General features: G+C 42.9%; 1 protein-coding gene across 4 annotated transcripts; it reads left to right on the forward strand.

The window, feature by feature from the left end:
* Positions 1 to 1,866: 1,866 nt before the first annotated feature.
* LOC106582703 (SAM pointed domain-containing Ets transcription factor) lies at positions 1,867 to 22,050 on the forward strand. 4 transcript variants are annotated; one of them, XM_014166023.3, is made up of 6 exons: positions 1,867 to 2,270; positions 15,862 to 16,339; positions 17,777 to 17,974; positions 18,361 to 18,408; positions 18,599 to 18,775; positions 18,912 to 22,050. In XM_014166023.3, the coding sequence occupies exons 2-6, from the start codon at positions 15,874 to 15,876 to the stop codon at positions 19,088 to 19,090; spliced, it is 1,068 nt and encodes a 355-aa protein (XP_014021498.1). In that variant the 5' UTR covers positions 1,867 to 2,270; positions 15,862 to 15,873; the 3' UTR covers positions 19,091 to 22,050. The 4 variants fall into 4 exon arrangements, with proteins under 4 accessions (XP_014021498.1, XP_014021497.1, XP_014021502.1 ...); XM_014166022.3 differs by having other exon boundaries at positions 1,867 to 2,157; XM_014166027.3 differs by having other exon boundaries at positions 1,867 to 2,157; positions 18,641 to 18,775; positions 18,912 to 20,509.
* Positions 22,051 to 25,508: the final 3,458 nt, after the last annotated feature.

Here is a 25,508-nt window from a genome sequence, read left to right on the forward strand (position 1 = left end):
TCTTTTTTTCTGATCAGGCACCGTATTCATAAAGCATCTCAGAGTAGGAGTGATGTTCTAGAATCAGGTCCCCCCTTGTCCTTGTTATCTTATTAATTATGATTTAAAAGGTGAAACCAATACTAGAGCAGCACTCCTACTCTGAGACACTTTATGAATACGGGTCTAGGTCCCAAGAGAAGAAGAAGAAGAATTTGTCTTTTGCTTTTTTCCCCGAACACCTCCAATATACACAGTAGGCAGTAGGTGGCACTTAAGATGTTGATGCCAGCAAGTGAAGGGAAGTAATAATTAATGTAGTGAAAATGACACACTGTCACACATTCCTCAGTGGTTTTGTAAGTGAAAGGAAACAGGATGCATCCTCAGTATCAGCACAAACAGCTTAATCCATTGAAGATTGAATAGTCATTAGTGATGCTCCAGAACTTTTGTATAATTTCAGACAGTGGTTTTGAAAGTGGTGCTCACGAGCCAAAACGGTTCCCCGTTTTTTGTGTATTACGTCATCCAATTGTGTACTATGTCATCCATTTTGTATGACATGTTACTACCTGCTTTTTTTGTTGCAATTCGTATGATATGATACTAATCCAATTCATTCAATATGTTACACATTTTTTGTGCTTAAGATCCCAGACTGCATCTTTAAGGTATAGTGTTGCCTTTTCTCAGCGACACAGATCATTGCAACATGGGGCCGTGCATTATCATGCTGAAACATGGTGGCGGATGAATGGCACGACAATGGGCCTCAGGATCTCGTCAAGGTATCTTTGTGCATTTAAATTGCCACTGATAAAAGGCAATTGTGTTCGTTGTCCGTAGTTATGCCTGCCCATACCATAACTCATGTCACGATGGGCGTACTGCCAAATTCTCTAAAATGACTTTGGAGGCGGCTTATGGTAGAGAAATGTACATTCAATTCTCTGGCAACAGCTCTGTTGGACATTCCTGCAGTCAGCATGCCAATTGCACACTCCCTCAAAAATTGAGACATCTGTGGCATTTGTGTTGTGTGACAAAACTGCACATTTTAGAGTGGACTTTTATTGTCACAGCCCAAGGTGCACCTGTGTAATGATCATGCTGTTTAATCAGCTTCTTGATATGCCACACCTGTCAGGTGGATGGATTATCTTGGCAAAGGAGAAATGCTCACTAACAGGGGTAAAACACATATTAAAAGATCCCAGAAATGTTCCATACTCACAAAAACTTTATTTCTCCCAAAACAATTGCACACATTTTATTGTGTGAAATTTTTGGCACAAATGTTGTTGTGTTACAAAGTGGGATAAAACATTTTTGCACAAATGTTGCGGCAATTTTTTTGGGAGAAATAAGCTTTTTGTAAGTTTGGAAAATTTCTGGGATATTTTATTTTGGCTAATGAAACATGGGCCGTTACATGTTGCGTTTATAGTTTTGTTCAGTGTAATATCTATGTTGAATTCATTTCCCAAGATGGTTGGACATGTGAAGTAGAGTAAAGTACTAACTACATTCAAGATTTTTTTTACATCAGAATAACTATTTTCAAGTATCCTTTTCTAACCACCTGAATAATTTTTCAAACTGACGTACAGTCTATTTCCCCATGAAATTTCAATTAATCTGTACAGAATCTTCCAGATTAAACAAGAAGCTGTCATGGACACTCAGACACCCATATACATTGAACTAAGATCAGATGCCGTTGTACTAACAGGGTTGAGAAATTACTTTGTGTTATGTGTGTTACACACACACACACACACACACACACACACATACACACAGAATGTGTGTGCTTAGGTAAACAAGGCTGCCCTAGTATAAATATGACCTGCAGTCAATGGAACTGGAATTCCTTCACACACTCTCACTCTCCCTCTGTCACACCCACAGCAGGTACATTGTCACTGATAGCATTAGTTAGCCTTAGTGTGCTTTTGGGCTGCGCCTTTTAAGTCTGCTGAGTGATCCAGCAGAGTCTAGTAGGCAGCCTCAGGCCCCCAGGTAGAGGATTCTTCATCAGTCTTCTGGGTTACTTATAGGCCTGCTTTCCCTACCTGCTGCCTGCCTGCCTGGCGCATCTCCTGGCCCATCATAAAACACCAGACACCTGCAGACTGACAGAAGAGACTGGAATCTGAGCTAACTGGACTAGAGGTAATCATCACCACTAGTCTACCTTACACCTGTTGGGGTCCTGTATTGTCTACACTCAGCACCAGTCTCAGCCCTGCCTGAGACCACCCAGAGGCCAGCACACCTTGGCCCAGGTAAGGAGTCGGACAGGTAGTCAGGATGTACTTTTTGTGGAGTCTGTGTGTATGGGCAAAAAAGACACAGAATTGTCTCCAAGGTGTGTTCTTATCAGTAATTTATCAGGTGCTGTTCGCTCTGCATTGGTCTTAATTGAACGTTTCTGAAAGAAAATTACTTTGAAGTTATCTTATGGGGTAAAGGTATATGGGGTTACATCTTATGAAGATGCAGCTCTTATGCTGATAAAATATTCCAATTTCCTGTCATACAGCACGATGTGGTATTTCATTTTATTGTATTTTATTCAACATCAAGGTATTAGAGAATCTGTATGCCTCAACTGTGCAACATTGCACCTGTCTGAGGACTTCTGATTTTTGTCAATCAATTTCAAATCAAATCAAATTGTATTAGTCACATGCCCCGAATACAACAGGTAATCGGGGAATTTCACCTTACAGTGAAATGCTTACTTACGAGCCCCTAACAACAATGCAGTTTAAAAAAAATTCAGATATAAGAATAAGAAATAAAAGTAACAAGAAATTAAAGAGCAGCAGTAAAATAACAATAGCGAGACTATATACAGGCGGATACCGGTACAGAGTCAATGTGCGGGGGCACTGGTTAGTTGAGGTAATATGCACATATAGGTAGAGTTATTAAAGTGACTATGGGAGGGGGGAGGAGGGGGGCAATGCAAATAGTCTGGGTAGCCATTTGATTAGGTGTCCAGGAGTCATATGGCTTGGGGGTAGAAGCTGTTTAGAAGTCTCTTGGACCTAGACTTGGCGCTCCGGTACCGCTTCCCGTGCGGTAGCAGAGAGGACAGTCTATGACTAGGGTGGCTGGTGTCTTTGACAATTTTTAGGGCCTTCCTCTGACACCGCCTGGTATAGAGCTACTGGATGGCAGGAATCTTGGCCTCAGTGATGTACTGGGCCGTTCGCACTACCCTCTGTAGTGCCTTGCGGTCGGAGGCCGTGCAGTTGCCATAGAGGTTGTTGTCCTGGCACCACATGGCCAGGTCTCTGACCTCCTCCATATAGGCTATCTCGTCGTTGTCGGTGATCAGGCCTACCACTGTTGTGTCATCGGCAAATTTAATGATGGTGTTGGAGTCGTGCCTGGCCGTGCAGTCATGAGTGAACAGGGAGTACAGGGAGTACAGGGAATAAAGGAGGGGACTGATCACAAATGTGACCACAGACCAATTTATCTGCCATTACATGAAAGGTATCTTGCCAATTATAGATAGTGAAGGAATCCCTGAGGTAATAAAAACGAGAAATATGGCATTATCCAAAATTCTCCCCTGGTGGATGACCAGAATGGCATAGGTGCCTGATGGATTTACAGTGCCTTCAGAATGTATTCACACCCCTTGACTCTTTCCACATCTTGTTGTGTTACAAAGTGGGATTAAAATTGATTAAATGTAGATTTTTTGTCAACGATCTACACAAAATACTTTGTAACTTCCAAGTGGAAGAAACATTCTAACATTTATAAAAAATACAGGAAAAATAAAACACCAGTGTATCTTGATTAGATAAGTATTCAACCCCCTGAGTCAATACATGTTAGAGTCACCTTTGGCAGCGATGACAGCTGTGAGTCTTTCTGGGTAAATCTAAGAGCTTTCCACACCTGGAATGCGCAATATTTGCCCGTTATTCTTTTCAAAATTCTTTAAGCTCTGTCAAATTGGTTGTTGATCATTACTAGACAACCATTTTCAGGTCTTGCCATAGATTTTCAAGCAGATTTAAGTCCAAACTGTAACTCGGCCACCCAGGAACTCACTGTCTCCAGTGTAGATTTGGCCTTGTGTTTTAGGCTATTGTCCTGCTGAAAGGTGAATTAATCTACCAGCAGACTGAACCAGGTTTTCCTCTGGGATTTTGCCTGTGCTTAGCTCCATTCCGTTTATTTTTTATCTTGAAAAACTCCCCAGTCCTTAACGATTTCAAGCATCCCCATAACATGATGCAGCCACCACTATGCTTGAAGATATGGAGAGTGGTACTCAGTAATCTGTTGTATTGGATTTGCACCAAAATGTAACACTTTGTATTCAGGACAAAAAGTGAATTGCTTTACCACATTGTTTGCAGTACTACTTTAGTGCCTTGTTGCAAACAGGTATGGGAATATTTTTATTCTGTACAGACTTCCTTCTTTTCACTCTGTCAATTAGGTTAGTATTGTGAAGTAACTATCTCCTCAGTTTTCCCCTATCACAGCCATTACACTCTGCAACTGTTTTAAAGTCACAATTTCCGTCTTGGTGAAATCCCTGAGCAGTTTCCTTCCTCTCCGGCAACTGAGTTAGGAAGGACGCCTGTATCTTTGAAGTGACTGGGTGTATTGATACACGAACCAAAGTGTAGTTACTGACTTCACTATGCTCAAAAGGATATTCAATGTTTGGGTTTTTTTTACCAATTTGTTTACCCATCTTCTTTGCGAGGTATTGAAAAACCTCCCTGGTATTTGTGGTTGAATCTGTGTTTGAAATTCACTGCTCGACCGAGGGACCTTACAGATAATTATATGTGTGGGGTACAGAGATGGGGTAGTCATTCAAAAATCATGTTAAACACCATTATTGCACACAGAGTGAGTCCATGCCACTTATTATGTGACTTCTTAGAACTTCTTCGGGATCAGTGTCCCTTCCACGGGACGGTTGAGCTAACGTAGGCTAATGCAATTAGCATGAGGTTGTAAGTAATACTTATTGAACCAAGATATTTCAGATTAAATATGTTTATAAACTTGTAAAAAATGTAGACAAAAGCATAATTCCACTTTGATATTATGTGGTAGTGTGTGTAGGCCAGTGACCAAAAAAATCTCAATTTAATCAGTTTTAAATTCAGGCTGTAACACAACAAAATGTGGAAATGGTCAAGGGGTGTGAATACTTTCTGAAGGCACTGTACATTTTACAGAAAAGTAACAATGGTTTGGTTTGGCTGCTACCCAAACCATAACACCACAGCACTTAAGTATGTAGCAACGGCCTCTTCAGAGATAGGAAATATTAAGGGTACAGGTGTTCAATAGCACTAGACACTCAAAACGTGCGTGTGTAGTGCTGTAAGGATAATATTCTGTCAAGATTGAGTGTTATGTGAGCATTTGGAAAAGGTAAAAAGTATGGTGTGCCGAGTAGCCTAATCGGACAAAACAAGTATCTTAACAGATATGGGCAATGATCTGAGTATTTTTTGTTATTAGCCTATCCGTGATCAGAAAAAAGTAAGTTTCGGGTGCCAGACCCGGCACGAATCTTTCAATGAAATGCGAGGTGCTACGTGGTCTAAATAACTCAACTGGTTAGTTTGGCTGTCTGTAAATAGAAGGGCGGGCTGTATGTTGATTTAGCTGCTCTGATTGGATAGAGCAAAGCTGTATTTCTAAATCCACTCGATTCGCTTCATATTTTCACCTAACCACTTCTCCTTGCATGTTTCGGTCAGATCATTTCTTGACGCTTCCTGCTACTATGATAAATCAAATGGGTAGGACGTTTGGTCAAGCTATCAATGTGCATTGTACTGTATCTAACGAAAGCGGGGCGAGGGTACGGAGAAAAGATTAAACGTGGATGCGCATTCTGAATGAGTGACATCAAACTGCTTGCTGAAAATTGAGGACACAAACACACACACCCCTCCACGCGCTGCTCCTAATCTGCAGTTTATTTCGCAGAGAGATTGGTATTTTGCCAACATCTATTTTAGGCATATTAAAACACTTGTGTGTTTTCCGATCACAAGATCAAAAGTATCATCCGATCCGACTATTAACTGTCAATTACTAATAGTCCTACGATTATGAATACCAGTATTTTCAGGTTGGCACACCCCTATAGGTAACTGTAGTCACCTCCTCAAAAGGGTGTTCCTCTCTGAAGAACCTGGCCTGATGCCAATGCACCTGCATTACAGGTGAAAATGGTCCCATGTTACAACAACTGCAAAACAGCGTGGCACACAAAGAAACCGTTCACTAAGGTCATGTCTACACTTGACACTTACACACGGCTTCCGCTAACAGAATACGAAGAACGCATTGAAAAGACGGGTCTAGACGCACAAAAGTCACTTTGTGGTCTGATTGTGTTCAGAGCTGGCTGACCACTTCATGAGGCTGTCAGGTATGCATTGTGTGCGTTTTTCTTCTCAGTCTGGACACAATCGGAACGCACATACAGTGGATGACGTCATCAGCACTCTTCCCACTAGGCTGCAGAAAACGGTGTTTTGGGACCGAAACATATTACATATTAGTCATTTAGCAGACGCTCTTATCCAGAGCGACTTACAGTAGTGAATGCAACCCTGGCGTTGCAAACACCATGCTCTACCAACTGAGCTACAAGGAAGGCACCTTTTCATTACAACAATGGAGGAAATACGTTCCTAGAATTGTTTGGCTAGAGTTAAGCTAACCCGTTTGCAATCCCTTTAGCATTGCTTGTTAGCTTGCTACAGAGGTCAGCTGGCTAGTTTACATGTTTTAAATGCTTTTATTTAACCTTTAACTGGGCAAGTCAGTTAAGAACAAATTCTTACTTATAATGACAGCCTACACCAGCCAAACCCGGACAACGCTGGGCCAATTGTGCACCGCCCTATGGGACACCCAATCACGGCCAGTTGCGATACAGCCTGAATTCGAACCAGCGTTTCTATAGTGACACCTTGATGCAGTGCTTTAGACCACAGCGCAACTCGGGACCCCAAGTTAGTTAGCTACAGTAGTTAGCTACTCCCATCAGTTGTTGTTGCGTTATTATCATATTTAGCCTATTCTACCATTTGTAGACCCTGGGCTTCTCATTAACATGCAGTCACCTGCAGTAAGGATATGTCACATGTGGGCCTACATGGCTCTGACCTCTATTGGACTTCCTGGTTAAATAACAAATGAGAGGTCTGAGAGTTTAAAGGGGCTGTAATTTTTTTCTCAGTAAGGCTACATCCTTGTGAGAACAGTAGGCATTGCTGGGTATTATTGATCTTCCCAGCACTCTCATATTAAGCTAGTATCCTCATCCTCTTTTCTTCCATTTGTTGATTCCAGGGACATTACCAAGACCTGTCTTTCGGGGCTTTAGCACAAATGATTTTTGTGTCAGCCGCTAATCTTTTGCACTGCTGCGATGGTGTAAAGTTGTGGTTATGTGAAACTCCCAAAGTCATATAACTGTTATAATCACTGGTGTAGTGCTGTCGGTAAACCACAGAGGGATGTTCCACCACTTCTCAGAATGGTGTGATGTCTCACAAGATCACTTAATGATTACTTACATTTAAATTTTAGTCATTTAGCAGACACTCTTATCCAGAGCGACTTACAGTAGTGAATGCATTCATTTTTTTCTCCGTACTGGTCACCCGTGGGAATCGAACCCACAACCCTGGCGTTGCAAACACCATGCTCTAGCAACTGAGCCACACGGGAGTCACCCGTGAATGCTTAGTATTCAAAATCACAAACAGAATGTAATAGCATAGATAATGTTAGGCCACAGTTAGACCAAAAACACCAGATCATTTCTCGTGACAATTTAGGACGATTGTGCTGAAATGTCTGAAAAATAAAACGACGTGAACTCAACAGCACCCACCATAGGCTTAATATGCCTTGATTGAAACCAAATACAGGTGTCTGTGTTTAACTCCATCTGATCTAAAATTATATTAAACAGTAGTTAGACCACTTAGCCTACGTCATTCATTACAACAATGGAGGAAATACTATTCCTAGAATTGTTTGGCTAGAGTTATGCTAACCCAACTGTGGCTCAGTTGCTAGAGCATGGTGTTTGCAACGCCAGGGTTGTGGGTTTGAATCCCATGGGGGACCAGTACAGAGAAAAAATGTATGAAACATATGCATTCACTACTGTAAGTTGCTCTGGATAAGCGCGGCTGCTAAATGACTAAAATGTAATTCAAGAAGATTGAAATGCATATTCCCATGAGACTGATTGGGTTAGCATGCATGCAGAATGGACGTTTCACCCGTAAAACATGAATAATTGTTGTTCACGATTGACAGTGATTTAATAAGACATTTTTATTTCAAATGAATTGAGCCGCTTATGTGTATGCATAGGCAATCTTAGAATTTGGATGATATGCAATAGGCTACATGTTCCTACAAACTTTCATTCAGAAATGATGGCGAAATATTAATAGAAAATTGAGCTATGGCACTACACCACTGGTTATAATAAATGTAAAGCATTTGCCATGTGTGGTCAACTGATCATTTCAGCGCCGTTTTGATTGGGACAGCGTCATTGCGCAACTTTGAGACAAGCATGGGAACTGGTCTTGATAAATCAATCATTGTCCAATTTTCTTTTTTTTCACTGAATTTGACATCTTTCTTATTAGCCTTATGGACATTGAAACTGTGCTACAGTGGTCAAACAAGTCATAAGGTCTACATAATTTCTATAACAATATAGCTGAAACTACTATAAGCTTCATTGACTTAGCCTACTGAATTTATTATCTTGTAATTGTAGGCTCCTCGCTGATCAGATTATTTTAATATTATTGTAACAGTAGGCCTACCTATGCAATAACCTCACATGGGGTTACTGGCCACAATCCATGGAAGAACACATAGCTGCAGGAAGAGGTGCTGGAAGTGCTGCAGATCCATTGAAATACATTTGCCAAATTATATAATTACTCCTGTCTGTACAGAAATAAATGAAATCATTCAAAATATTACACCAGAGAGCATAATTTATCCACAGAGGATCAATAGCTTCTTTGAAAAAATTGCTGTGAATTGTATTTTGTCACATCATGAGCTCATAGGCCTACAGTCAGGAATCCGGCAATTAGGCAGTCCATGTGACAAATATCAGCTGATTGTTGAGTTGTTGCTGCCAATATAGCTGTCAATGAACAGCAGGCAGCAGCTAGAATGTATTTTGCAATATTTCGTAATACAATTGCGGGGAAAATCTACTTGGATAAGATAGTGCCACTGGAAAGTTGGTGGACTGCAATTTCTACCGCATATTGTAGGCCTACAATCTGTGTATCCATTATTTTCATTGGCCTATGCTATTGGTTGCAATTAAGACATGGGTTGTTCATTTTATTTATCTCAGTATGTCAATGTCAGAGTTTCTTGTCATTTTGGTCAATTGTGTGGTATACAAAAAATATACTTGTAATGTCTCCAGTCATGTAAAATGGCGTAGAATTGCAGGAAATGTAAGCCCCTGGTCTTCAGGGCTGTGCCCCGAATGTTATGAAACTCTGGTGAATTACCTGGATGGTTCTAAGTTTCCCATGAAAAATAATAACTAAGAATCCCTGAGGCTTGTCTAAGGCATAGATTCTATCAGATCACGTGTTAACCGGCGATAGCTGACACCCGCATAGTTGATGTTTTGTAGGTGTAACTACATTGGAGCTGTCAAATCGGTGTCACCAGTCGCACCTGTGTTTGAAGTTCAGAACGAGAAAGTGTAGGCTATATAGAAATAATTACACTCAGGGCCTCCCGAGTGGTGGAGCGATCTAAGGCACTGCGTCACAGTGTTGCAGCGTCACTACAGCCTGGGGTTTGATCCCAGGCTCTGTTACAACCGGCTGTGACCCGGAGTCCCATAGGGTGGTGCACAATTGGCCCAGCGTCGTCCGGGTTTGGGGAGGGTTTGGTCGGGGGGGAGGGCTTTATTTGGCTCATTGTGCTCTAGTGACTCCTTGTGGCAGGCTGGGAGCCTGCAGGCTGACTGCGGTCGTCAGTTGAATGGTGTTTCCTCCGACACATTGGTGCGGCTGGTTTCCGGCTCAAGCGGGCGGGTGTTAAGAAGCGTGGCTTGGCGGGTCATGTTTTGGAGGATGCATTACTCGACCTTCGCCATCTCCCGAGCCCGTTGGGGAGTTGCAGCGATGAGACAAGATCGCAATTGGATATCACAAAATTGGGGAGAAAAAGGGGATACAAAGGAAATATTTCCATCAGCCTAATGGAGGTGTAGATAATCCTACATCTCAGTTTAGTGTCGTGTTCAAACTTTGAACTTGTAAACAAGGCTGCATGGGATTTCTCATAATGCGAGTCCTTGCAGCCAATGACAATGCCCACTTTAGGTTTAATGCCAGGAGCCTCTTGTGGATTTGACAGCTGTCGCATCCGCATTGCGGATGTCGACTAAAGCGGATCTGATTGAATAGAGCCCCAAAATCTCTCTTTAAACCATACACACACAGCAAACAGTCACACCTGACTATATACACTTCTTTAACTCCAAAATCAAACAAGGGAGCCCTTTCTTTGGAAGTGCACAGGGAGAGGACTCAACAAGTGAAATCTGGTGACTGTTGTGTCTCCCTATATCCATGACTGATGCACTCTGTTGTTTCAAGAGTTGTTTTAAAGAAGATATAGCAGTCAGGGTATTCAACTCCTGTTCCTGAAAAATTCTGTAGCACCTATGTTACCCCTTGGCAGTGTTATCAGAAAGCACAGCATTGATTTTCACTGCTACGCAGACAATACACAACTTTCCATTTCTTTGTCACCACAGGATTTTAGCTCCAGGGATCAATTATTAGACTGTATTAGTGATTTAAATACGTGGATGGCTCACAACTTCCTCCAGCTAAATCAAGACAAGACCGATGTACTTATTGTTGGAGCCAAAGCACAGAGAGGGAATATAGCCACACATTTTAATTCACAGGCAATAAAAATAAAACACCAGGTAAAAAAACCTAGGTGTTATTATTGATTCTGACCACAATTTTGAATCACACATTAGGAATGTGACCAAAATAGCATTTTACCACCTGAGGAACATTGCCATGGTGCTGCCGTTTCATTTCTCAGTCTGATACAGAGAGACTCATCCATGCTTTTATTACAAGCAGGCTTGATACAGAGAATGTCAAAAAAAAAATAAGAAAGTGGTTAAATGGTTACCAGGGAGGATGGCTGCCTTCATGGCTATAGTTCATCTGACTGTGTGTCTATGTCAAGTGTGTGCGTACTGGTAGCGAAGTCAGGTGCAGGAGAACAGAGATTTGTGAACAGGCGCACACTTTATTGAGACAAAAGAAAGAGCCAGAGCCAGACTTTCCACCGTGGTAGCACCAACGGAAACCCCACCACACCTCCCCGAGCACTCTTGCGACCACCCAAGTGAGAGCCCTCTGTTGCCAGGAAATGGTGGGGTTATGACGAGCCAACCAGGGAAGGCCTAGTACCACGGGAAATGCAGGAGAGTCAATGAGAAAGAGACTGATTCTCTCCTCGTGACCCCCCTGCGTCTCTATGGCCAGGGAGATGGTGGCTTCCCTGATTAGCCCGGACCCTAATGTTCGACTATCCAGAGCGTGAACCGGGAAAGGTCTATCCACAGGAAGAATGGGGATCCCTAAACTAAGAGCTAACGCTCTGTCGATAAAATTCCCAGCTGCGTCTGAATCGACGTGCGCCTTATGCTGGGAATGCGGGGAGAACTCAGGGAAACAAACAGGTACAAACAGGTGGACAACAGAGGACTCTGGATGAGAGTGGTGCAGACTCACCTGGGGTGACGCTAGAGTGCCCTGCCTGCTGCCTCGACTCCCAGAGGGACCAACCCGGCACCGACCGGCAGTGTGTCCTCTGCGGCCACAGATGGTGCACGTCTAGCCTCCCTATGCGCAGCCCCTCCCAACTCCATGGGCACCGGAGCAGGAGTGCTGGGAGATGGAACTGACAGAGCCCCCTCAGGACGTCCACGGATGACCAGCAGGTTATCCAACCGGATGGACAGATCCACCAGTTGGTCAAAGGTGATGGCGGCATCCCTGCAGGCCAACTCCCATCGGACGACCTCACGCAGGCTGCATCGATAGTGGTCGATGAGGGCCCTGTCATTCCATCCTGCTCCGGCGGCCAAGGTCCGGAACTCCAGCGCGAAATCCTGTGCGCTCCTCATCCCCTGCCTCAAATGGAATAGTCGTTCCCCCTGAACTCCTCGAAGTGGTCCAACGCCGCGTCTTCCTCTCCCCACACGGCGTTTGCCCACTCCAGAGCTTTCCCCGAGAGGCATGAGACAAGGGCGGATACTCTCTCCCTTCCTGAGGGAGCTGGGTGAACGGTGGTCAGGTATAGGTCCAGTTGTAAAAGGAACTCCTGGCACGGTGCGGCCGTCCCATCATACTCCCTGGGAAGGGAGAGACGCATCCCACTGGCACTGGATCCGGACGGGACGGGTAGAGGTAACCCCGGTTGCGCTGGTCGAGGCGCTGGAGAGACTTCCTGTCTCTCCCAGCGGTCCATGGTGTGGACAACGCAATCCATCATGGCACCGAGATGATGTTGCATTGCCGCGTGTTCCTGGACGCGCTCCTCGACTACTCTGACCGGGGTACCTGCTCCTGCTGACTCCATGGTAGGTGAAAGATTCTGTCAAGTGTGTGCATACTGGTAGCGAAGTTAGGTGCAGGAGAGCAGAGATTTGTGAACAGGCGCACACTTTATTGAGGCAAAAGTGCAAAACGAGCAAAACAGTCACAAGAATTATGTTTAACAATAAACATCTTCGTGAAATACCACGGAAAAAACAAACCAGTCTGGCGCGGCAACAAATAACACGTAACACAAACAATCTTTCACAAAGACATGATGGGGAACAGAGGAATAAATACATGGAGATTGATTGGGGAATGAAAAGCAGGTGTGCATGGAACAAGACAAAACAAATGGATACATGAAAAATGGAGCGGCGATGGCTAGAAAGCCAGTGACGTCGACTGACGAACGCCGCCCGAACAAGGAGAGGAGCCGACTTCGGCGGAAGTCGTGACAGTCTAAGGCCTGGCTAGCAAATGGAGCGAAGCCTAATTCTCCTGAAACGAATATCACCGTCTTGACCAAACTCATTTAGAGATCAGTCAGGCCCTTAATCCTTCCCCATGGGAGCATGTGCCTCTTTCTCCCGTCCCCTCCCCTTTTGGAAAAAGCTAATATGGCTAAATTTGCCGGGCTAATGGGCTTAGCGCAAGCTGTTACAGAGGAGAGTGGACACACAGCAGGCTGGCCGGTACACCGCCTGGCGCTTTTTAATCTGCCTCCTGATGAAGAGAAGAGACATTGGGTTATCCCCAGAACCTTAGCGGGAAATTGAGAGATAAAAGGAGGAATGGGGAGGGGGATAGACTAGGGGTTTGGAGACGTGGAGAATAGAGAGAGAGAGAGAGCTCTTTTGGAGAGGATAACTTAATTTCCTTTAGGGTTAATAGGACTGGTACAGTCTGTCAACTGTGTTCCCGCAAGGATCTTTGTGGTAATGCTAAAGTAGCCTTATCCTCACCCCAAGGAATATTCAATGTCTGATCAGTTCAATCAGTTTCTTAGTTTCTTTGAAAAACAACCATATAACAAGTGGAACAATTGATCAACATAAATATAGATGGTTTGGATTGCGGTTGCTGGGTGTGGTACAATAGTGTTATAGCTGTTTTATGAATACAGTGGCTTACAGTCTCTCTGGGCAAACAAACCATGTCTCTCCTTGAACATGTGCTGTGCGATAGCAGGCGTCTTTTACCACGGCACAACTACTGATAACCCCTGTCTCTATGACAGCTAAGTTTCTTCCCATCTACCACCTGTGGCAGCAGGTAGCCAGGTACACTGTGAGCCATAAGTGAGATCATCCTGAGATTACACCGGTCAGTGGTACAGCTGACAACCTCTGATATTGACTTAGGATGCCACTCTGATGCCAGTTGTATTGCAGCTGTGTGGAAAGTTTCTAAGGCAAGGCGTTTTTCCTGTTCAGGTCACATGGTGAGGAATAACTTTGGGCTGCTTTACATGAGGCAGGGCAAAACCATTGAAACCAGAGTGTACGTAAACAGAGTGAATTGACACAAGAAGTACAACTTCCTCCAAATTCTTATGGAACTGTTCCTTAGCAGACAACAACACTGGCCCACCGTCATACTACATTTGAGGTGTCTTCTCCTCCACATGATCTTTCTTTCATTTGATTAAAAATTCCAGCTGACAGTGGAGCCAGAGGGCTGCGGAGACGGCACCTTGAAAGGAAAAGGCAGGCGGTCGTACCGCTTTAGGCCTCAATACAAGTCACCTACCCCCAAGTCACCACCCATTCTGGGCCACTGACCCACAAGTAAGAGACTCAGTGCAATCCATTTTGCCCCATGCCTGCCCTGCTGGTTCTGTGCACTCTCTAAAGGGTCATTCCCCCTGTATCTTCACTTGACTCGGGACACATTTAAAGAGCCTCTGCAAACATGCTCTCACCTCAGTTTCTGTTCTGTTCACCGTGCATCACTCTGGAGGAGTCACACCCGCAGTCCCTCTGATGGACTTTCTTAACATTTTGAAACTGTTGCACGTTTAGCAGCCGGAGCTTTGGGCGCGAAGGTATAGTTTCTTGAAGGTACTGTGATTTTGATTTACTGCAAAAACATAATCTACTGTATAATCATTTTTTTTAAATAATACTTCTAAGTCGAATTTCAGTAATTCCAAGAGGTTATTACGATTTGGCTATCAGGATGTTCATGTAGGTCACTGGTTACACTTTCTCTACAGGGTTTCCAGTGAAATAATGATTCATGTTTTCCAGTCATACATCAAACTGAATTGGATATATGAAAGAGAACTAGAGCGTGATTCTGCTCATTCCCACACAAATGAAGAAACACTTGTTTACTCTGGGTCAACAAGTTGGCTATGGGAAGTTGTCAGATGATTATCCACATAGCACACAGGTGTTGCAGGATCATACCAAGTTTGATGACAAACTGCTGGTTTTCATTATTCCGTCATGAACTGTATGAATGTGGTCAATGCCCTATGTCTGCACTAGTGGTGGAAAAAGTACTAAATTGTCATACTTGAGTATTGGTAAAGATAACTTGATATAAAATGACTCAAGTAAAAGTGAAAGTCATCCAGGAAAATACTACTTGAGTAAAAGTAAAGAAGTATTTGGTTTTTAAATATATTTAAGTATCAACAGTAAATGGAATTGCTAAAATGTACTTAAGTATCAAAAGTAAAAGTACAAATAATTACAAGTTCCTTATATTAAGCAAACGAGACAGCACAATTTTTTAAAATTATTTTTATTGACGGATAGCCAGGGGCACACTCTATCACTCAGACATAATTTACAAACAAAGCATTTGTGTTTACCTAGTCTGCCAGATCAGAGGCAGTAGAGATGACCAGGGATGTTTTCTTGATAAGTGTGTGAATTGGACCATTTCCTGTCAAAATGTAACGAGTACTTTTGGGTGTATTGGAAAATGTAAGGAGTAAAAAGTCATTTTCTTTAGGAATGTAGTGAAGTAAAAGTAAAAGTTGCTAAAAATATGAATAGTAAAGTGAAGTACAGATACCCCAAAACACTACTTAAGTAGTACTTTAAAGTATTTTTACTTAAGTACTTTACACCACTGATCTCCACACACACAATATATTAACATATCAAATAGGAGATACTGTTGGTACTATCACATTCTTGACATTGGTAAATATTTTTGACTATTGTAAACTAAATATCCATTCTTCTTCCCTCACAAGGAGGCATCAGCCATGTCGAGTCCAGGGGAGAGTCTATCATCAGAGGGCAGCAGCCCATTGTTTCCGTCCCGCCTAGGTCTGCCTGAAAGCCCCTTGGGAGACAGGACAGGTGCAGAGGCTGATATGGCCTGGGAGATGGAGGACACCAAGCCCTGCATGGAGGCTCTTGAGCATCGCGGCCTTCCGGGCCTCCAGCTGTCCTGCTTCGACATGCTCTTCACCGAGGACTCCACCTGGCTTGTGAAGGTGACCGAGCCCTCCTCGGGTCAGACTTGTCCCGTGCCTCTCCCCATAACCAAGACCGAGCACCGTGAGGAGCCAGAGCAGTGCCCCGTCATCGACAGCCAGGCCCTGGGGCTCTCCCCGGGGCTGGAGGGCCAGGAGGAGGAGCGATCCCTGGAACAGGTCCAAAGCATGGTGGTCGGGGAGGTGCTGAAGGACATCGAGACGGCCTGCAAGCTGCTCAACATCATCCCAGGTAGGTACTGTTACAGTAGTAAATGGCCACTCTCGTGCTAGAATTAGTAGTTAGTAGAATAGACATTCCTGTTTAAAGATATGTGTTGTGGTGGGTACCGATTCCATGTAGGATTAATTGATCCTTGTCACATCAGCGTTCTGTGCCTTTCATATTTTGGGAAGGGAAAGGGGGATACCTAGTCAGTTGTACAACTGAATGCGTTCAACTGAAACGTGTCTTCCTCTGAATCAGATAGGTGCGGGGGGGGGGGGGCTGCCGTAATTGGCATCCATGTCTTCGTCGCCCGGGGAACAGTGGGTTAACTGCCTTGCTCAGGGGCAGAACGACAGATTTTTACCTTGTCAGCTTGAGGATTCGATCCAGCAACCTTTCGGTACTGGCCCAATGCTCTAACCACCAGGCTTGATGAGCCATTGTCAGTGGACTGAGGGACTTTACACTTTTTCCTAATTCTTCATCTATGGCTGCCACTACTGCGTGATCCTGTCTCCCTTCCATGAGCATGAAAAACACCAGAGCCATTCATTCTAGCCTATTCATGCATACTGTCCAATCAGGTATTGACACAAGGTATTGATATACTGATTCAGAGCAGACACATCTGCAGAATCCACCTGCCGCTAGATGATAATGAGATGGATGACAGCTCTTAATGATGAACTATGTCTCGCTGACGCAAGTCATGCTTGTTTGCTCAAGGATCTGTATAATCCCAACCTTTGCATGTGTTTAACAAATACCCAACAGGATTTAGTGGGAACGACGGTACTGCTTGCCTGCCAACAGCCGTGTACACAGTGCATGGGTGAGGTCTGTTCAACTGGCAAAGCAAACAGCAGGTCAAGGGCATACAGAACTGTGTGAACTGTAAGATGTCTTCTGTCAGTCACACCCTTTCATCACAGAGACCCTACTTCTTCTCCTCCTGCTGCTACCGCTGTATCCAAAATGTGGTCTTGTGGTGCGTTTCAACTGATGAAAATGATTGTAGAGTACACAACAGAACAGTACACCACCTTAGGCAAACCACCATTTTGCCCTAGGCCACGCCTGCAAATAGAGTTCACCCAGAGCGAAGCTCGCAGAGAAAAGACTAGGCAAATAAACACTTTATGATGAAGACAGTAATTGGCCTCTGATTGACAGCATTTGATTGCACTCTATGTGTGTGTGTGTGTGTGTGTGTGACCAGAGATACACTGATTCTGCAGTATGGGGACCACACATATCTAGGGTCTCCACTGTGTTCATGTTTGTTTTGGTAACCCTCTATCCTGAATAGATCCCTCCCTATTGCAGGCCAACAGACATGCAGTTGACATTTACCGTAAATGTTACTGCTAGTTTGCTAATAATTTGTTCAACATCAATAGATGTATAGGGGACTATCCAAAATGAAGTGTTATTGCTACCGTTCTTATCTGTTATCCCCAGACCCCATAGAGTGGAGCTCGGGGAACGTCCAGAAGTGGTTGCTGTGGACAGAGCACCTGTATAGACTGCCTCAGGCCGGCAAGGCCTTCCAGGAGCTCACTGGGAAAGACCTGTGTGCCATGAGTGAAGAGGACTTCAGGCAAAGGTCCCCTCAGTGTGGAGACACCCTGCACGCCCACCTGGACATCTGGAAGTCAGGTGTGTTATAATAGCTGTATGACTGGCAGGGCCCTAGCCTTTTGGGGGCCCTAAGGTTATACCCATGTTAATATGATATATGAGTGAGAATGACTAACAAAATCAATTGGGGACCCCTGAAGGTCAGGTCCCCTAAACACATGCTCTGCGTTCCAGGTCGGTATTCAGCCATGATTATTACAAAATGTTTTTTGCGGGGTCCCTAAGCGACCACTTTTGTTGCTTATGCCTGGGGCTGGCCCTGATGACAGGTTTAGACAGACATTCTGCACATACTGTAGTTTACTACTGTTTTCTCCTCAGGATAATGAAGCTTTTATCATTCCGTTCAAACAATACAACAATACATCTTTCTCTCTTTCTCTCCCTTCTTTCCCTCTCTACAGCTGCCTGGATGAAAGAGAGGTGTTCCGTGGGAGACAGCAAAATCACAGGTACGTTTAGCCTCCTCTTTATTAGCTTTGTTAGGAAAGAAAGTGACATGAATCTCATTTCTTGAGGGCCAGAGTGTTCTTGGCCCTTGGGAAGGAGTAGTGGCAGTTGTGTGGGTTCATAGCTCCTAGGAAGAATGTATAGTGCAGCTTTGTTAGAAAATATGTGTGTGTGTGTGGGGGGGGGGGGCAGTGTGCGCGCATGTGCGTGTTCATAGCTCATCCCTCTGTGCAGGCGGAGAGGAGCTGTGGTTGGAGGCAGACTCGTCATGCTCAGGCCAGCCCATCCACCTGTGGCAGTTCCTCAGAGAGCTGCTCCTCAAACCCCACAACTATGGACGCTGTATCCGCTGGCTCAACAAGGAGAAAGGTGAGCAGGACAGGCTGTGTGACTTCTAAGAACTGATGGGTTGAGTTCAGAAGCATTTTTTTTTTAAAGACAGAGAATGACAATTTAATGCAGTGATAAAGTAATCCATATCTAATCTCACTCTGCTGTCTGTCAGGTATTTTCAAAATCGAGGACTCTGCTCACGTGGCGAGACTCTGGGGACTGAGGAAGAACCGTCCAGCGATGAACTACGACAAGCTGAGCCGCTCCATACGGCAGTACTACAAGAAGGGCATCATCCGCAAGCCTGATGTCTCCCAGAGACTGGTCTATCAGTTTGTCCACCCAGTATGAGGGGACGGAGGAGGACAGAGGTCTCCAAAGAAAGGGCCACACGATCACACCTTGCACTTGTACATTAAACCAACACCAAGCTGAAAAGGGGTGAAACTAACAAGCATGCACTGACCAACCCCTGTAAGTACACATAGCCTTTGCCAGCATTTGCCAGTAAGTGTCAGCAGTCAAAGCTGGCAAAATAATTTTTCGCTTTTTTTAATGCAGAGAAGAAACTTGAGACTAAAATGAAAGTGCTTTTTCTCTGGGCTGATTCCTCTTAAAAACCACAAAACAACAAAGAAAGAAAAAAAAACCCTTTGAACTGCCTTTTTCATTTGCACGATCTGCCTGTCCTTTTTTCCTATTATATCATTTAATCAATAACCCGTATCTTAAAAGACAGCATTTGATTGGCGTCAAACATAAGTAAGAGAAATTCCCAATGCCCACAGTTATACCTTTAACATTATGTACCTGCTGTGTCCCTGTGTGTAGGATGAAGAACAGTCTGCGTGTGCTTATTTTATCAGAGCCTGTTCTACTCATTCCTCTGGGAATGTGGTTAGGAGTTTTGCTTCAGCTAGGGCTCAACTCTGGCTCTGGCTGTCATCCAGAGAGGCAAACAGCTCACTCTTTTTTTTATTAATCACATGGCACACTTCGGAACTCTCCCGAAAGGCTTTTACAATAGAGCATTTCGCTGAACCTGAATGGGAGTGCAGCAACAACCCCCTCATAATAAACTCATATAGTCAAAGTCTGTAACTGACTGGTAAAAGCCGTTGGCTTTCCACCCTGCCATAGAAAACATCTAGAAAGCACCAGACCACTGTATATTACCATGTTATGTGTCATATGTTCTGCACCTTTTGCTTGCGTCTAATTGTAATATCTACATCAAAAACTGTATCCTCCACCATCTTCCCCATTGCAATACAGGTTCAATTCTTGAAAACAAGCAGCATTACTAATCTCATAATTGATCATTACCAATTCTGTTGAATTCTATGAAGTATACAATAAAAAAATGAGGGTTCCTCGAGGGGTTTTTGGTAAGGGTGCTGGTTCTATGTGGAACCATAATGACCCAAAGAACCCATTGAGCCCTTCAATGGTTCTTTGAGGTTCAAAAAATGTCAATGTAGCAGCAGCAGCTCATTCAAATATTTTGGGACTTGGCTTGCTCACAGCTCCTTCTGTGCAACCGTGAGTGAGTGTCCTTCCAGTTGATCTAATCTGTTGTGTTACGCTATTACATGTTATGTATGACTATGGCCAGTGACAGTGTCTTGTGAAAGACTCATGTATGGTCTTGTGTCAATTGAGAACGGTTGACTAAGTCAATAGGTGTCAATTCTCTCCCAGCTGTTCCAGAGCTACCACACCTGATTTAACTTGTTAATAAACACAATAATAAAAACGATTGCATTTTAACAGTATATTATGGCTTTTAAACCAGAATAAAAACCCATGAATGGTTCTACAAAGAACCATTGAGATTGAGAAAGGTTCTTTATAGAACCAGTCTCCATGAAGGTTCTATATCGAAACCATAAAAAAGGGTTCTATATTGCCCAAAAAAGGGATGTGACCATAGCGGAACCCCTTTTTGGTGCTATATAGAACCTTTTTTTATGCTTCTTTATAAAACATTAGGAACGGGTTATTTATAGCACCATACAGGCTCCATTTAGAACCTTATGAGCATGGTTCTTTATAAAAAAAAGTTCCAGATAAACGGGTTGGCTGACAACTTCACGAAAATGATGAGCACGCATCGATGAGGTAGATGGCCGTGTGGTGTTATGATTCTGAACAGTCAGCTACCAACAATGACAATAAGCTGCCATGTGGGGAATCGTAGTTGGCTGACTTCAGCTCGTGTCTTGTTGTCCCCACGCATTATTACGATCTCAAGTGAACTCTTATCAAGTTACAGTATCTGCTTTACCTTGGTGCCTTGTATAGTTCCAGCTAACTGGATATATTCGTCTGAGCATACAATCCAGTCTAAACTAAAGCCTCATTCACACGTTGTGCTATCTAACATGAGGCTTTCATCATCTGATCAAGATGATTCAATCACTATCTGATTAAGGTCTGTTAAGTCTGCAAATGGTAATAAAATGTATCTCTTATACAGGGGCACAACTTTGGTTTTAGAAGTGGGGGGGACATAACCTGGTGGGGGGTCTGGAGGTCCTCCCTCAGAATTTATGGGCATCTAAAGCTCATTTCCTGCATTTCCACAAAATCTAATATGAACCTTTTGGGGTCACTTATATTGAAAATAAGAATAGAATATGTTTCTAAATACTTCTACATGAATGTGGATACTACCATGATTATGGATAATCCTGAATAAATCGTGAATAATGATGAGTGAGAAAGTTATAGAAACACAACCAAAACAAACAGAAAATGTATCCAACAAATGTGTTGAGTAACAAGCTTGATGTAGTCATTGTGTGCTATAAATGTGGGATCAAATAATTAACTTTTTACTACTTTACAAGCAAATTTGTCACTAATACTGCGATAAAAATAACATTTAGCCAGCCTTCACAAGAGCATAACATATTGAAGTATGTCCCCTTTTATGTTTTACACCTCCAGCAGAGGAAAGACATTTCTGAGTGCATGTTATTTAGTTACACTGGCATATGTTACGTTCTATGGATGGTCTTAAATTGCAGTAATGTATGTCTGAGATTATATGAACATGACTGGGCATTCAAACATATCTGTATCCATGCATCATCATCAGTAGTGTCTCCCAGGTCTTCCTCACATTTTTGTTTAACATGCTTTGTGTCATCGGGAAAAGCCTCTATCAACCCTTGATACAGTTTGGAAATCAACTTTAGAGGTTTGTCAGACTGCCTTAAAATAGTTTCAATCTGTGAAGCTTCTGGCTTGTCCAGTGTTTGTTTCCCTGAGACAATAAAGTGTTGCATCTGCAAAAGTTCACCTCAGCGCCGTTACAGACTGGTCTCCCCTGGTTGCCTGACCCTGCTGAGAGCCATGTCACCATCTGATCCTGCACAGATAAGGCATGACAAATATTTATCTAGGCCTACCCATCAACTCAAGATGGAACTTTGTATCCATTCACTGATTGTTATAATACACTGCAAAATTCACCTGAGCTCTGTAGACTGGTCTTCCCTGGTTGTCTGACCCTGATCCGACAGCTGTCACCATCTGATCCTGCTAAGAGATGATGAGCATAGTGTTGTGTACTGACCGTGCACCGTCACTGTGAAGCCTGTAGAGCTGTTTATACCGTGTCAGTGTGAAAAGTAGGGAGTTAGCTAGGGAAACTGACAGATCAATAAGGCTACATTGCTATACTGACTGTGATTGGGGCCAAAATGATATCTAACTTTAGTCAACTTTTGACTAGCTCCAATGGAACATCAACTGGCATAAACGAACCAAGTTAATTAACTTCTGTTGACAAAACAAAGGCTACAAAACATTTCCATACACACAACAGCTGTTAGATACTGCTACCTGACAGATAGCTAGAGGCTAGAGCTGAACTGACTGTGGTACACTATCCAGTTAGCTAGCTAGCTAGTTCATTCATTTCAAACAGAACTAGAGGGGATGAAACATTATCTAACATTGCATGTCAGTTGCACTACTAGCTCAGCACTGGGAATATTTTTTTCTTCTGTTGAGTCAAACAGCTATATCAGTCAAATAAAGAGAATCCAGTTTCTGCTGTGCTTGCTTTTGCAACTTGAAGAAAAAGCACAGTACATACAGGCAACATCTACCTCAGTTCACACTCTCTGTGGTGTCAGCACGGTCCTAAATCCAGCCGGCTGAAACCACTGAAACCACCTACCCGACTGCTCTGAGGCATCTACATGGTCCTAAAGCACACCTATGCTGCTTTTTGTAACACAATGCAGTGATAAAACTGGGGAAGGGGGGCAAAAATGCAATTTCAGAATGTGGGAGGGGTCATGTCTGTCCGTCCGTCCAGTGAAAGTTGCACCCCTGCTCTTATCTGTCAACCTAATCTAAACTGTGATCAGATTTTCTGGTCCCTCCCTGTATGCAAATTATTTGGCAGATATAAGACAGTTATTGATGCCATTAGTCAATGGTGTTACCTGTCCATGATTTTACAGGGCGGAATAATTATGATTTAAATCCAGGTCTGTTTACAGAGACAATGGGTCCCTGACTACCTCCGGAGATGGTCAGGAAGATTGGATCACAATCAGAACACAGTGTCTTAGTAATCTACAACTGTCTAAAAATGTGAGCACAATCAGAACGTGGACAAGATCAGAACACAGGACACATTTTAGCACCAGGTATAAACAGGACTTATAAATGTGAAACATTAAAACACTGATTGCGACCAAAGATTCACTTTGCACATAATATTTGTAAGATGATGTAAAGTGCCTTCAGAAAGTATTCATACAACTTGACTTACTCCAAAAAGTCTATTTAACATTGACAATACCCCATATTTACAAAGTGAAAACATGTTTTAAGAATTTTTTGCACATTTATTGAGAATGAAATACAGAAATATCTCATTTACGTAAGTATTCACACCTCTGAGTCAATACAGTGCCTTCGGAAAAGTATTCAGACCCCTTGACATTTTCCACATTTTGTTACTTTACAGCCTCATTCTAAAATGGACTGAATAGATTTTTCCCCTCATCAACCTACACACATTAATAATGATAAAACAAAAACATTTTTTTAGCATTTTTGGAAATGTATAAAAAAATTAACTGAAATATCACATTTACATAAGTATTTAGACCCTTTACTCAGTACTTTGTTGAATCACCTTTGGCGGCGATTACAGCCTCGAGTCTTCTTGAGTATGACGCTACAAGCTTGGCACACCTGTATTTGGGGAGTTTCTCCCATTCTCCGCAGATCCTCTCAAGCTCTGTAAGGTTGGATGGGGAGCGTCGCTGCACAGCTATCTTCAGGTCTCTCCAGAGATGTTCGATCGGGTTCAAGTCCAGGCTCTGGCTGGGCCACTCAAGAACATTCAGAGACTTGTCCCGAAGTCACTTCTGCGTTGTCTTGGCTGGGCCAGAGCCCAATCAAGTTGTAGAAACATCTCAAGTATGATCAATGGAAACAGGAGGCACCTCGGCTTAATTTCGAGTCTCATAACAAAGGGTATGAATACATTTAAATAAGGTATCTGTTTTTTATTTTTAATAAATGTGCAAAAACTTCTAAAAATCTGTTTTCCTTTTGTCCTTATATTGATGAGAAAAATGTATAATTGAATCCATTTTAGAATAAGGCTGTAACGTAACAAAATGTAGAAAAAGTCAAGGGGTCTGAATATTTTCCAAATGCACTGTGCATATTAGAATCACCTTTACTGCTGTGAGTATTTCTGGGTAAGTCCCTAAGAGCTTTGCATACTTGGATTGTACAATATTTGCACATTATTCTTTAAAAAATTCTTCAAGCTCTATCAAGTTGGTTGTTGAGCATCGCTAGACAGCCATTTTCAATTCTTGCCATAGATTCTCAATCCGATTTAAGTCAAAACTGAAACTAGGCCACGCAGGAACATTCAATGTCATCTTGGTAAGCAACCACAGTGTATATTTGGCCTTGTGTCTTAGGTTATTGTCCTGCTGAAAGGTGAATTTATCTCCCAGTGTGTTGGAAAGCAGATCTTCTAGGATTTTGACTCTGCTTAGCTGAGTTATGAAGGATGTCTGTATCTTTGTAGTGACTGGGTGTATTGATACATCATCCAAAGTGTAATCAATAACTTCACCATGCTCAAAGGGATAGTCAGTGTCTGCTTCTTTTTATTTTTACCCATCTACCAATTGGTGGCCTTCTTTGTTAGGCATTGAAAAACCTCCCCCGTCTTTGTGGTTGAATCTGTGTTTGAAATTCACTGCTAAACTGTGGGACCGTACAGATTATTGTATGTGTAGGGTACAGAGATGAGGTAGTCATTCAAAAATCATGTTAAACACTAGTCCATGCAACTTATTATGTGACTTGTTAAGCACACTTACTCCTGAAGGCTTGTCATAACAAAGGTGTTGAATACTTACTGACGCAGGACATTTCAGGTTTTCATTTTTAATTAATTTCAAAAAAATTCTAAAAACATAATTCCACTTATGGGGAACTGTGTGAAGGCCAGTGACACAAAATCTAAATGTAATCCATTTTAAACTCAGGCTATAACACAACAAAATGTGGAAAAAGTCAAGGGATGTGATACTTTCTGAGATCACTGTATGGTGATGTCAGATTTCACCAGTCAGTCAGGGCCTGGACAAGGGTCATCTCTTCAGAAATATTCCAGTTCCAGCCTCTATACTGGTGTCTACCCTGCCTGTTCATACCTATTTTATCATGCTATCCTCAAATATTTTATCTTTATGTTAAACATGCACTGGTG

This window comes from Salmo salar, chromosome 22 (genome assembly GCF_965601325.2).
Source record: "Salmo salar chromosome 22, fSalSal1, whole genome shotgun sequence".
NCBI classification, from domain to species: Eukaryota; Metazoa; Chordata; class Actinopteri; order Salmoniformes; family Salmonidae; genus Salmo; species Salmo salar.